We start from the raw sequence: 14,523 nt of genomic DNA on the forward strand, positions 1-14,523 counted from the left end.
TTTATTACCCCTAATTTCTTTGATAGACTCACTTGTCATTAAAAAGTATATTCAGGAACTGGGGAAGGTAGCTCGATTTTTTTATTAGAAATTCATACACTATATTCCGGAACTGGGGAGGTAGCTCGATTTTTTTATTGGAAATTCATACACTATATTCTGGAACTGGGGAGGTAGCTCGATTTTTTTTTTTTTTAATTGGAAATTCATACACTATATTCTGGCCGCCGTGTCCCTCCCCATCTCCCAGATCTTCTCCACCTCCCCCCATCCAACTCCAACCTTCTTCCTCTCTCTCTAGAAAAAACCCTGGCCAAAAACAAAGAGCCATCAGTGGTGGCGCAGGCCTTTAGTCCTAACATTGAGGAGGCAGAGGCAGGTGCGTCTCTATGGGTTCGAGGCCAGCCTGGGCTACAGAGTTCCTGGACAGCCAGGGCTACACAGGGAAACCCTGTCTCAAACAAACAAACAAACAAACAAAAAAAAAACAAATAAATAAATAATATAAAAAAATAATAATAGAAAAAACCTGAGACAGCACAAGAAACACATATATAAAAAGATACATACACAAAAAGCAAAAGCCATAAAAACATAAAGTTGGAAACCATAATTAATATACAAGCAAAAGACCAGTAAGATTTAAAAAATATGCCAAACAAAACAATATGACACAAAAATGTCTAGAAAAGCACCATTGAGTACATTTTGCGTTGGTTATCTTCTGGGCCTTGGGGCCTGCCCTGCAGTGTGGTTTTTTTTTCCCAGTGAGACTGTATTGAAGAAAACTAAGTTTTCCTTTGCACGTGGTTGTCATTTGGAGACAGCTTCTTGGTTAGGGATGGGAGATCATGTCCATTTCCCTGTCTCAGTGCTGGAACTCCAGTCTGTCTTGAACCCGTGCAGATCCTGTGTATGCTGCCATAGTCTTGTGAGTTCATATGTTCCTCAGCCCTGTTTTGTCTAAAGATACATTTCCTTGGTGTCCTCCATCTCCTTTGGCTCTTATAATCTTTTCCCTTCCTCTTCTGTCTGGCTCCCTGAGCCCTGAGGTGGGGGGTTTGATGAAGACATCCCATTTAGGACTGAGTGTTCCAGAGTTTCTCATTCTCGGCGGTGTCCAGTTGTAGGTCTCTGTGTTAGTTCCCATCTACTGCAGCAAGAGGAAAGCTTCTCTAATGATGGCTGAGCAAGACACTAATCTATAGATAAAGCAGCAAATGTTGCCCACAATCGTTTTGTGTCTGTGTTCCTTTAGCAGAACAATAGTATTTGTTTGGTTTTCCCCTAGGCCCATGGTCTGTCTAGTCTCAGGTTTTGGGCCACCTGTCAGGCATGGGTTCTGTCTTGTGGAGTGAGCCTTAAATCCAACCAGATAGTGGCTGGTTACTCCCACAATGTGTGTGCCACTGGTGTACCAGCATATCATGTGGCCAGGTCACTGTTATAAACTGCAGGGTTTGTAACTGGGTTGGTAGTCACAAGCTCCCTTAGTTTGTGTTTGTCTTAACATATCCTTATTTGAGAATGGGGAGATGACCTAGCAGGTAAAGTACTTGGCAGAACCCATGTAAAAGTTGGATATAGTAGGGCATGTATCTGTAATTCTAGCATGTACCAGGAGATGGGAGGCACACATAGGAGAATTGCAGGAAGTTGACAGACCAACTAGCCTGATGTATTCAGTGCTGTATAAGGGAGACTGTGTCAACTAGACAGAAGGAGAGAACCAATACTCAAAGTTGTTGTCTCCTGGCCTCCACATGTGCATCATGGCACATACACACCTCCCTCATGTCTTTGAATCTCCATTGGTTTTTAAAGATTGCTTTGCTGAGTATGGCCATTTTGATTGGAAGTTAGATTTTTGGGGCGTTTGAAATGTATCATTCTGTGTTTTCCTGGCTTTAAGGTTGCTAATGAGAGATAAGATGTTATTTTGATGTGCTTGCCTTTGTAGGTGAGTTGGCATTTGAGAAAGTATTGATTAAGCAAACCTGAATGGTTTGAAGGAATGTTGAGGGTAGAACATCATGTGTTCTGCCTATGCTCTGTTTCCCATTTTAATAGCAATGTTGTTTTTCCTTTTCTAGACTGACAGATCCCATTCCCACCACAGAGACTTCAATCGCACCCCGCCAGAGGCCTAAGGCTGGGCAGACTCAGCCAAATCCAGGAATCCTTCCCATTCAGCCGGCCCTGACTCCTCGTAAGAGAGCCGCCATTCAGCCCCTACCTCAGGCTGCAGGTCAGTAACTGTTTGCATCTTGTTGCAGTGCTTCTTGATGGCGTGTTGAAAGGCAACAGCCTGAAGAATAGTGGGCTGATCGCCAGGGAGTGTGTACGGCGAGTGGCTGCCAAAGGAGGACCCCTTCCTGGACTCAGGTTGACCGCCAAGACTCTGAAGTCTGCTGTCTGCATTCTTTCCTTATTGGACCTTTAGGCCATCCACCCATCCTATTCTTTATTTTATATATTTCTCCTTTCTTTAAAGAAACAAAGCTTATTTCTTTTGGATAGCTATATAAGAATAGCATTTCATTAATGCTACACTTATTAATTTATCATCCTTTGTCATAGTATTCTGTTGGCATATTAGAGGGATGAGCTTTGTTTCAAACAGGGATCGATCCCGAATAACAAGTCATAGATCACAACTATCATATCCTTTACCAGGAACAATTTTTGATATATTTGGTGGCCATTTATATACAGCCAGGCATTCAGATGCTAGTTGTGAAAGCTATTAATAAAATATCAAAGAATGCTTTTGCTGTGAGTATGCAATGTTTAGTGGCAATAGTTAGCTGTGCGTGTATAGAAGGGTGACTAAAGATGCTGACTACAGGACTTGTTGGCTAAATGGGATGATGGATAAGGGAAACCATGCTGATTACAGGACTTGTTGGCTATATGGGATGATGGATAAGGGAAACTCCTCTGAAGGAGGCAACTATTGAATCTTACAATTCCGTCTGGGTTTGAAATATTGGAAGCACATTGGTAAGAAATGGAAATCTATTCCAAATAGAACATCACAAATGGCAAAATAGTGAGGAGCAGGCAAAGCTTGGGATAGTCTGCCTGCTTTTACTATTTCTCAGGTGGCAAATCAGAAAGCCACTTTTGTCTGGTAGAGTTTTGAACCCTTACATGAAGTTTATTTTCATTGCAGGACCCAGCAATCAGCCTGGCCTTCTAGCCAGTGTTCCCCAACCTAAAGCCCAACCTACACCCAATCAACCTCTTCAACAATCTCAGCCCAAGCAGCCACAAGCTCCACCCACCCCACAGCAGACACCTTCTAACCAGACCCAAGGTCTGCCAACCCAGGCCCAAGCCACTCCCCAGCACCAGCACCAGCACCAGCTCCTCCTCAAGCAGCAGCAGCCGCAGCAGCAGCAGCAGCAGCCACAGCAGCAGCAGACAGCACCACAACAGCCAACAGGCACCTTTTACCAGCAGCAGCAGCAGCAGCAGCAGCAACAGCAGCAGCAGCAAGCTCAGACGCAGCAGGTGAGGATGTCTATGTGACCCTTGCTTTACATAGTGGAATTGTTGCTATTGAAAGGCCTGCTAGGTACAGCTTCTTTCTTGGGAAGTGCTAGGATGGCTCAGAGCCACTGGCCAGTGCACCATCACTTCTCACAGATGTAGAAACTGAAACAACAAGGTGCAAATTAATAACTCTCAGGCTTTTCAGTGTTGTCCTCAAGCTAAGTTTACCCCAACTTAGCACCCTTAGTGAAGGAGCTACTTTCTAAGATGATGCAGTGGGAAAAATAACAGTGATATCCTATCAGCACACAGTATCCAATAGTATCAAGTTGTTTCAGATATTTAAGTTTTCTTGGTTAGATCAGGATCCAAACATGGTCCATGTATCCTATTTAGTTGGAATATATTATTTTCCATTATTTTTATGTATTTTTTCATTACAGTATTTTTTTAACTTTGAACACCTTTGTTTTATGATTGCTTTCTTTTTAAAAATGTATGTGTGTATGTGTATGAGTGTATGCACATGTATATATTTGAATGCATACACTTGTGAACACTCAGAGGCAAGAGGGATCAAGGAACCCCTTTAGAGTCACGGGCATTGTGGGACACCTGGCTTATTAAAAGGGTGCTGGAATCTGAACTCCAGCAAGTGTTACTAGCCTCTGAGCCAGCTCTCCAGCCACAGGAAGAGGTCTCTATGTCTTTTACATCCTCTTTTGTCTCTTTTGCCATGTATTTTTGAAGAACCTGGATTATTTGAAGCTTTGCCTATTCTGAACTTGGCTTGTTTACCCTTTGGTGGCTTTTGGTATATTCCACCATCTTCTATAAAAACTGTTAATTTTTAAAATATATTAAACATGTTTCATTTAGGATGTGTGTCTGTATAGGTGTGTTAGCTTGTGCACTGTGGTGTGCATTTGAAAGTCAAAGGACAATTTCCAGGAGTTTGTTCTCTATCTACCACTGGCTTCCACGGGTAGAGATCAGTTGGCAGACGTGGCTGCAGTAAGTGTTTTGCTTTGTATCATTGTAAGTTCATGGATTTGTATATGTCACCATTTTAAACACGCTCAGATTGTCCAAGTCCTTTTAAATTCACTTCTAGATCCTTTGGATGTGACTGCACTGGTCAGTGATTTTTTATTTTTTATTTTTTATTTTGCCAGAGTATTGACTGTCCCAGGATTATTCTGCTCTTAACTTAGAGTCATCCATTTCTCTCAAGATCAGATTGTTTTTAATGGGAATGATAATTAGAAACCAGACTACTTGCTATTGGGTCATTTGGTGTTTGTTTTCTAGGACTTTCTAGTAGATACTAAGAAATGTGTTTATTTTATTGGAAAACATACATTATGAGTTCAGATTTATACATCTAAGTATTCAGACTCCTAATTATAAGATTTTTGTTACTTTCTTGGCTTTGTGGTTTTTACCATCTGAAAATCTTTTGTTGCTTATTGGTTGTGAGACAAAGTTTCATATTGGTGAAATTATTAAGGCCACTCCACGTAGTTAAAAGGGAGGCTTATTTTGTGGGGTAACTTACAAATGAAGGGGTAGGTTGCAGGGTCTGGCAAAGGTATAGCACAATACGGCGGTGTTCTCTGGAGAACTCTGCTCGGTCTACCTCCAGCGTCCAGCGTCCCTGAACCAAGAGAGCCAACCTCCTCCTCATCCTCCGTCTTCCGCTCCCTCCTCTGCCCCGCCTTGTGGGTGTGATCATTACTGAAGCCTCAATGGGGGTTGGAACTTCCAGGCCAATGCTGGGTTGGCTATCCACTACAGTTTCACACTGTAGCTCCAATTGGACTTGAACTCTTGGTGGTCATCCTGCCTCAGCTTTCTGAGTCTAAGGATTGCAAGCATGCACCACCGTGTCTGGCAACCTTAGACTATTAAGCACATTATTTTCTGTGGAGTAGCTGCCAATTGGATACACAGACTATTAAATTCATTTTGATTTTGCTTTCTACATTTTGGGTCAGTTTGTGGCTGAAGTTTTCTCCAGTCCTACCCAGCCCCACAGACCCAACAGCTGCTTATAAAATAATCACTAAGAAGCTTGCATTAAATAAAACTGCTTGGCCATTAGCCCAGGCCTACCACTGACTAGCTCTTACATTTAAACTCAGCCCCTTTCTGTTAATCTATATGTTGCCACATGTTCTGTGGCTTTACCTGTGCCATTACATGCTGCTCCCTGGACGGCTGGCTGGCATCTCCTGACTCTTCCCAGAATTCCTTTAATCTCCTCACCTTGACTACCTGGCTATTGGCCAATCAGCATTTTATTAAACCAGTGTACAAAAGCATTATCCCACAGCATTTTCCCTTTTCTGTCTAATCAAAAAGGAAGGTTTTTAGCTTTAACATAGTAAAATTAAATATAATAGAACAATTATCAAGCAAGAATAACAGTTACAATATCTAGTCTTTATATTTAGCAAATTCAAAGAAAATATTCTGTGGGTCTAAGGTTTCATATCTAATTTATCTTTTATCATAACCAAGAAAAATTATAACTATAATTATCTAGTCTTCAACTACATCAAAGACCTCAGAAGGATACAATACTATCTAAGTAAACAGGAAATGCATTGTAAGCAACTTCCAAAAATCTAGAATGACAGAGATAGCTGTCTGCCTGGACAGTCATCCCAAGTTCCTCTGCAACATTAGGGCATCCTTCTTCAATCTACAGGCCTAGAGTCTCTCAGTTACTTCTTCCTGTGTCCTGTAGAATGTCTGGCAGTTTCTTCTGTGAAGCAGGAACCTGAAGGACCATCTCGTCTTGCAAAGTTCAGTGGTCACCTTCTTATGGGTCTTGCATGTCCAGTCGATACATTTTGTCAAGCAGTCCAGGCAAGAACAGTTTCTTGCCCAAATGGCTATTTTGCCAAGAAGAAGATAAACTCCATATAGAGTGTCTTTGATGCCCATCTTTCTCTTTGAAGTAAATCAGTGTTGCCAGGAACAGACATGTCTCATTGTCCAAAAAGTCTTAAGTTTTTAAAACATTTGTAAATGCCATATTCTGTAGGTCTTTGAAGTGTTTGAAGATTACCTACCAAATTGAAATATATCATGACTTAACTAACATGACTATAAGTTTGATTATCATAGATGACTAATTATTAATCTGTATTTCTTATCTATTATAATTTAAATGAGTTACATAAACATAATAGCTTAAACAAGAGTAGAAATATACATACAGTATAACAAAATTAACTTTAAATTTGTATCTATAGCAATTTTAAAACATTTTACACAAGTTGTTGCTCTTTAAAAGTAGATTCAATAATCTACCCTTTCATCCTATCATATTTATATCTTATCCCCCTTTTTTTCTTTAGAAAGATATTGACTATGACCAATAACAATTTGTAACCAACAACTTAAACAAAGACAAACATCTATAATCCGTTTTTTGGGAATGTGGGCATAGTTTCCTTGGCTACTTTCTGATGATAAAGGGCACTGTATTTTTATGGGGATCATGAGAAAATTAAGAATTATTGTCAAGTCCTGACTGGAATAGTCTGTGAGGCTGCATTGTCTGAGCCAGTTGCCTTGAAACTGTTTTGGGTGTTGGATCATCTGGAGACCTTTCAGAAGGTCTTGGCTGATCAAACTTGATATATCATCTTAATCTGGAACAAATCTATAGCCTCTTGTTTCCTGTGGAAATAAAAGCAGAACCTCCTTTCCAAAGCAACATATCCTTAGATCCAAATGTTGAAGTCAAGATACCTTTAAAATACACATAATGGTTTAACTAAGCAGCCTTTACAATTAAATGTCTTTCTGCAGTTTAAAACCCCAAAGACAATATAATCCAGACTCTCTGTGTGAGTTCCGTCTTTTTAAAACTCTTTCTTTGTATAACTGTGTATATTCGTTCTTTTCTCTCTTCCAAGCCTACATATATTTTTACACACACTGTAAACAATTTAAATTCTTATTCCCTCTGTATATGCCTTATTGTGAATCTATTGCTTTAAACAGCAGCATTACTAGGTATGAAATGGCAGCTTTGGCTGCTGGCTCTGCCCACCTCAGCTTCCCAACATGGTGGAACTACACTTACCGCCAGCTCTGGGAACCAGGCTGTCCACTGACTCTGGGAGGCAGTGGGTCTATGCTTCCATCCAGCAGTGTGTAGCCCAGAAACCTAACCTAGCCTTACCTTACCTTACCTTTCCTTTCCTTTCCTTTCCTTTCCTTTCCTTTCCTTTCCTTTCCTTTCCTTTCCTCCCTTTTCCCTTTCCCTTTCCTTTCCTCCCTTTTCCCTTTCCCTTCCCTTCCCTTTTCTTTCCTTTTCTCCCTTCCTTTCTTTTGTTCTCCTCCCTCCTTCCCTCCCACCCTCCCTCCCTCCCTCCCTCCCACTCTCTCTCCTTCCTTCCTTCCTTCCTTCCTTTCTTCCTTCCTTCCTTCCTTCTCTCTCTTCTTTCTTTCTCTCTCTTCTTTCTTTCTTTCTTTCTTTCTTTCTTTCTTTCTTTCTTTCTTTCTTTCTTTCTTTCTTTCTTTCTTTCTTTCTTTTTTGTCAGTATTAGCAAAGGCTAAATCCACATTGCAGTGTGATGTGTGCTTGGAGACACCTCATTGGCACCATGCTGCAGGTCAGGCCCTCATCAAGCCCACAGGCTGCAGCTGGCCTGAGAGGGAAAACTAGGCTCCATTGTAGAACCCTTTTTTAAAGCTTTCTCAGGTTTTAGGTGTAAACTCTCACCCCATGTCTTGGCACCATTTGTAACTGAAGTTGCTTGATAATTGTTTTGTTCTATATAATTTTACTAGGTTAAAGTTAAAACCTTTTGTTTAGAAAGAAAAGGGGAAGTGAAGGGGAATGTCTTTTTTTGTATGCTGTGAAAATATGTTGCTCTGGTTGGTTGGTAAATAAAGCTGTTTGGCCAATGGTGAGGCAGAATAGAGTTAGGTGGGACATTCTAACTAGAGAGGAGAGAGTTGAAAGGCAGAACAGGAGACACTGCAAGCTGCTACCAGGAGAAGCAAGATGTAAAGATACCGGTAAGTCATGAGCTATGTGGCAAAGAATGGATTTGTAGAAATGGGTTAATTTAAGATGTAAGATCTAGCTAGCGAGAAGCCTGAGCCAATAGGCCATACAGTTCATAATTAATATAAGCCTCTATGTGTTTACTTGGGTCTGAGTGGCTGTGGACTGAGTGGGACACAGGAAACTTCCAGCTATATCAGTTTTGTTTTAGGAATGTGTAAAAATAAGTAAGTAGTTTTAAAGTTCGATCTACAAAATTCTGTCCTCTCATTCTTGCAACTCATTGCTATCTTCTTTAGAGTGTCCCCTTACTACCCTTAAGGACAGACCACAGCCCTTTGACTTCCCGGTGGGTAGGTCTTGGTTATTGGTGTAAACAGGCAGTTATACTCTTTCTTGTTGTTTTTGCTGACATTTAAAAAAATATATTTATTTATTAAAATTTTTTTTCATTCTACATACCAACTCCAGTTCCCCCTCCCTCCCCTTCTCCTGCCTCCTCACCTCCCTCCCACTCTGCCCCCATCCACTCCTCAGAGTGGGTAAGGCCTCCCATGGTAGTCAACAAAGTCTGGCATACCAAGTTGAAGGAGAGCCTAGCCCCTCCCCATTGTATCAAGGCTGAGCAAGGTATCCCACCACAAGGAATGGACTCCAAAAAGCCAGTTCATTTTTGCTGACATTTTACAGTAGTAGACACATGGTATCCAGGACTATCCCAATTAACTCAGTAATGGTTTTGAGGATTTTCCAAGACTTCACTTTTGTATTAGCAGACTCTTATTTTGAGTTTTGTTAGTGTACCTAGCATATTGTTTGAAGCAGTGCAGATTAGAGAGATGTGAAAGAGGTGCCAGGAAGATTGGTGTAGGGTGCATTTTTCGCCCCAGCTACTTGAGAAACTTAGTTAGCATGGTGGCTGAAACCCACACATTTTTGGAACAAGCCTTGGCAGTGTAGTGGGACTTCACATAAAGCATATAGAGGAGGAAGATCACTAGTGATAGAATATTTGAGACTGCAGAATTTCATAAAGGGAGCTCTGTTGGGAATAACTTTGGCAAGGTTTGGATAGATGTTAGTCACTGCTTAACATTTCAGTTGCTCTTTCAGCAATATCACTAAGGCATTCTGTTCATGCAGGGACGAATTTGGTTCTTGGCTGCTTCAAAATTCTTTATAAGAAGGATTTCTTCTGCACTGGAGATCCCTCACTTGCTTCTGTTCACTCCAGGCCTCAGAGTCACTTGAGTTAAATCTGGGAGCTTCCCTGTGACTGTACCTGGGAAGCAGTCTGGTGCAATGGGTAGGGTCTGGCATTGCAAATGCTGCTGGTGTGATTCTAATGCCCTAACTCCTGTCCTGAGCTACTTGGCCCAACTACCAGGCTTTTGCTGGGCCCTCCCTTTGGTGTCAACATTGTTTTTATAGTCACGAGACTTTAGTCTTTTGTGAATGTGGATCTGTGATAGGCGTGTACTCACCTCCTCATTTCTTGCCACTCTCCTGTACAGTTTCAGGCAGCACATCCAGCAGCCCAGCAACCAGTCACTGCTCAGTTCCCGGTGGTATCCCAGGGAGGCTCTCAGCAACAGCTGAGACAGAATTTCTATCAGCAGCAGCAGCAGCAGCAGCAGCAGCTGACTCAGCAGGCTGCCCTGCAGCAGAAGACTGCTGTGGTAGTACCACAGCCTCAGGCACAGCCGGCCACAGCCCCACAGCCAGCCGCTGCCCAGGAGCCTGCGGTAAGCTAGGGAAGGGAAGAGGTAGCTGCAGCTCTAGGGGGCTCTGAGTGAGGGAGAGGGTGCTCTCCTACCCTAGTTGTTAGAGTACTTTATTTTTTCTTGACAGATCCAAGTGTAAAGTGTTCTGTAGAAAGTAGAGATTGAAAGAATGTTTCTAGACTATTCATAAAGAACCTTCTTATTTTTCATACCGAAGTTATGCTGGTGGAAAAAGTTGTTCTTTGTTTTGGTCAGTGCTACTGCTGAATAGCCAGGGACTTGGGAGCCGAGCTGGTCCCTGTTCCTTTTTCAGGGCTACTTTGGTTTGTTGTGCCCATCCCTGTTTCAGCAGGTTCAGGTAGTGTCTTCGTCAGTGTTCTATTGTTGTGAAGAGATGCTATGACCATGTCAATTCTTATAAAAGAAAGCATTTAATTGGGGCTTACTTGCTGTTTCATAGGTTTAGTCCATTATCACCATGGTGGACAGCATGGTTGCATACAGGCAGACATGGTACTAGAAAAATAGCTGGGAGTTCTATGTCTGTATCTGCAGGCATCAAGAAGAGACAACCACTGAGCCCGGCTTGGGCTTTTGAAACCTCAAAGCCCACCCACAGTAACACACTTCCTTCAACAAGGCTATACCTACTCTAACAAGTTCATACCTCCTAATTGCTGTCAAGTAGTGCCACTCCCTAATGACCAGGCGCTCAAATATATGAAACCATTGGGGGCTATTCTTATTGAAATCACCACAGGTGGCCCTACCTTTACCCCAAATTCTGATACCATTTTGTTTGTTCTTCATCCTAAATGACCTGCTAAGTACATTGTTTGAGTTTGCCATGCATTGATGTTCAAACACTGCTTGCCTGGGACCATTTACCTCGACATAACCCTTATTCTTCAGAGCATCCTGAAACTGGAACCATTTTGTCAGTTTAGAGATTGAGTCTATTTTTAGATACTGACTGAATGTGGCAGCAGACCACTACTCTGACTGGCCTCTAGTTTCCACAAACCTCAGACACTCTTGCCTGTTTTTTTGTAAGTAATCTGTTGTCTTTGTTAGGATTTCCATTGCTGCAAAGAGACACCATGACCACAGCAACTCTTATAAAGGAAACATTCATTTGGGGTGGCTTGCTTACAGTTTCAGAAGTTCAGTCCATTATCATGGCAGGGAGCATGACACTCTGTAGGCAGAAGGCAGCAAGAAGTCAACTGACAGTCACACTGAGGGAAGCTTGAGCAAAAGAAACCTCATAGCCCACCCCAACAGTGACATATTTCCTCCAACAAGGCCACATCTCCTAATAGTGCCACTCCCTTTTGTAGGTGGAGTTTTTCTGTCCTACAGCATCTCTCAAATAATCATTCAGAGGCTTAATATTAATTACAAATGTTTGGCCAATAGCCCACAATTATTACTAACTAGCTCTTATATTTTAAGTTAGCCCATATTTTTTATTTATGCGCTGCCATGTGGCAGTACCTTTATTAGCATGGCATGTTTATCTCCTGCTCCCTCTGCTTCTTCTTGGAGACTTCTGACTCCACCCTCTCCTTCCCAGCATTCTCAATTCGGCTTTCCAGCCTAACTTCATCCTGTTCAGCTATTGGCCAGTCAGCTTGTTTATTAAACCAATCACAGCAGCAAATCTTCACAGTATACAAAGAGATTATTGCACAGCACCCTTTAGGGGCCATTTTCTTTCAAACCACCATACCTATATTGTGTACTCAGTTTTCTTTTTTCTTTTTTTTTTTTTTTTTAAGATTTATTTATTTATGTATGCAGTGTTCTATCTGCATGCATGTCTGCACGCCAGAAGAGGGCACCAGATCTCATTATAGATGGTTGTGAGCCATCTATAATGGTTGCTGGGAATTAAACTCAGGACCTTTGGAAGAACAGGCAGTGCTCTTAACCTCTGAGCCATCTCTCCAGCCCTGTGTACTCAGTTTCTCATTTTCTAAATGAGAGTAATAGAAACTTCTGTTGTTATCAAAAGGCACTTTGAATACCTAGCCAATAGTATTTGATTATCTAGCTGTTCTCATTCTCAAGGAGGCCCAACAACTAAACGAATGAAGAGAAGTGAGAGGCCATCTTTCTGAGGATTCATTTCTAGCAGAGAATTTGCTGCCCATCCTAAACCACAAGACTTACATTCCTTCAAAAGGAAACAATGCTGTAGGTAGATTGTTTTCTTTCGGTCTCTACCAAGTGTATGCTCAGTGCTTTACCTGTTTGTTTCTGAAAGAACTCAGTTTTCTCTAGGACTGTGGTAGACAGCCATCATTTGTACTTTTGACCTAATAAACTTCTTCTTGATAATGGAAAAAAGTTTAAAAATAATGCATGAAATAGCTAAAGGGGATCTTAAGTATGTAGTTCAGTCTCCTCATTTTATGGATTTAAAAACTGGAGGGAAGGGATAGTTAAGTCCCTGGGGCACTCAGTAGGCAGGCTTCTTATTTCCAGATTGGTAGAACTAAGGAAAGGGCCTAGGTGGCTTTCTGAATGCTGTCAAAATTATTTTGCTTGATACAGGTAGTTTGTGCTAAGGACCACTTACATGACCACAGCTACATTCCTACTTGTTTATTGTTCTGTAGACCTCTTCTCAAGAGTCCTTCTATTAGTCCAGTTATCATTAAGGTTTTTCTTCTGTCTCACTGTATTTCCACTGATCTTCAGTGCCATTTCTCAAGGACAATTGGAGCAAGTAAATCTTACTAAACCAGTGTTGCGCTTTTGCTGTGGGGCTGAAACAGAAAAATTCGGTTCCTGTGGATCCATCTCATCAGTGAAAAGAAGGCCTTTAACAACATAAAACAAGAATTCCCATGTTTCAGTCACACTAGGATTGTCTGATTCACTCTCCTTAGGGTCGTACAGTACTCTCAGCAGAAGCTGTCATGCTCCAAAGCATCTTGGCTGGAGTATATCTTCTCTTCTAGCTGCAATAGAAGGTAAAATCTATTGCCTGCCCTATGGAAGCATTCCTGATGAGTCCTCAGAAGTAGAAGGGGGTCCTTTAAGATACCTTCTAGGTCTTTAGGGTTGGGAATAGCTTCTGTAGTCTTAGGCTGGTAGTTCTATTACATCTGGTTGACTTGTACATTGAAGCTAATGGAAACTGAATGTGTATAAAAACCAGGCAGTTCCTTGGTGATGTCAGTCTCTGATGCAGCTCAGATGGTTGGTGCCTTGATTTTCTTTCTGGTGCTGTTGATAACCTTGGCCATTCGAATCTTTTATGAGTAAATTAGGTGTTAAATACTTGGTTATTGATATGTTTTTGTTTTCCATTTTCTCCTCCTCTTTCTCTTCTTTGTTTGTTCATAATGAAACTTTGCATTCTCTCTCCCTAGCAGATTCAAGCTCCACCAAGACAACAGCCAAAGGTTCAGACAACTCCTCCTCCAACCATCCAGGGTCAGAAAGTTGGATCTCTCACTCCTCCATCATCCCCCAAAACCCAACGTGCTGGGCACAGGCGGATTCTCAGTGATGTAACCCACAGTGCAGTCTTTGGGGTTCCTGCCAGCAAATCAACCCAGCTGCTCCAGGCAGCTGCAGCTGAGGCCAGTCTCAATAAATCAAAGTATGTTTGTTCTTCCCAGGTGGGCAAGGTTTGCTCTGGGTTACTACTGTATGATTCTTTACATAAGCTTGTGGAGGTATGGTAGTATACTTGTACTAGTGCATGTCTGTATTTAGTAAGCGATGACGAACGTGCCCACCAAGTGTGCACTGTACAGTTCTGTCTTTTCAGTTTCCTTTCTCCCATCTGCTCTCTGCTCTGTAGAGTGTTTTCTAAACCCTTTGACCAAGTCTTCCTGTACTGACGATTACTCATTGGACCCCCAATAGTTGGAGGGTGGCTATCTTAGCAAGTACTATCTACACAGGTGACTTGACTCATCTTTGGAACTGCTGCTTCCTCCTCCCATAGAGGATGTGCTTTGACTCTTTAGCTCCATGTCAGGCTTTATTCTTTCCTCTCATGCAATATTTTGTCTAGGGACTTTTTTTAAAGCGTACATCACATGTTTTGTCATGAATTATTTGTGTATCTGGCCAGCCTGGTTTGTGAGTTCCAAAGACAGAGACTTAGCTAACTTTCATGAACCTGGTAGGCTTGCTGGTTCTGTGCTTTGCATAAAGTTAGTCTTGGTGACCATTGTTAAGTCAGTGTAATTTTAGACTCTTAGCTTCCTTGAAACCCTGCACTCTAAAGTTAAACATCAAGAGAGA

The 14,523-nt window shown here is 41.7% G+C and overlaps 1 protein-coding gene across 6 annotated transcripts in view; it reads left to right on the plus strand.

The window, feature by feature from the left end:
- Aak1 (AP2 associated kinase 1) overlaps positions 1-14,523 on the plus strand; it is a 154,164-nt gene that overhangs the window by 107,521 nt on the left and 32,120 nt on the right. For 3 of the 6 annotated variants that reach the window (XM_036180952.1, XM_036180953.1, XM_036180951.1), the window contains exons 11-14: positions 2,094-2,248; positions 3,176-3,516; positions 10,045-10,275; positions 13,638-13,870. In XM_036180952.1, coding sequence (XP_036036845.1) covers positions 2,094-2,248; positions 3,176-3,516; positions 10,045-10,275; positions 13,638-13,870 — 960 coding nt within the window. The remainder of the gene's footprint in view (positions 1-2,093; positions 2,249-3,175; positions 3,517-10,044; positions 10,276-13,637; positions 13,871-14,523) is intronic. The other 3 variants (XM_036180955.1, XM_036180956.1, XM_036180957.1) reach the window with 3 other exon arrangements.

The sequence above is a fragment of the Onychomys torridus genome, chromosome 3, assembly GCF_903995425.1.
Source record: "Onychomys torridus chromosome 3, mOncTor1.1, whole genome shotgun sequence".
Classification (NCBI taxonomy): Eukaryota; Metazoa; Chordata; class Mammalia; order Rodentia; family Cricetidae; genus Onychomys; species Onychomys torridus.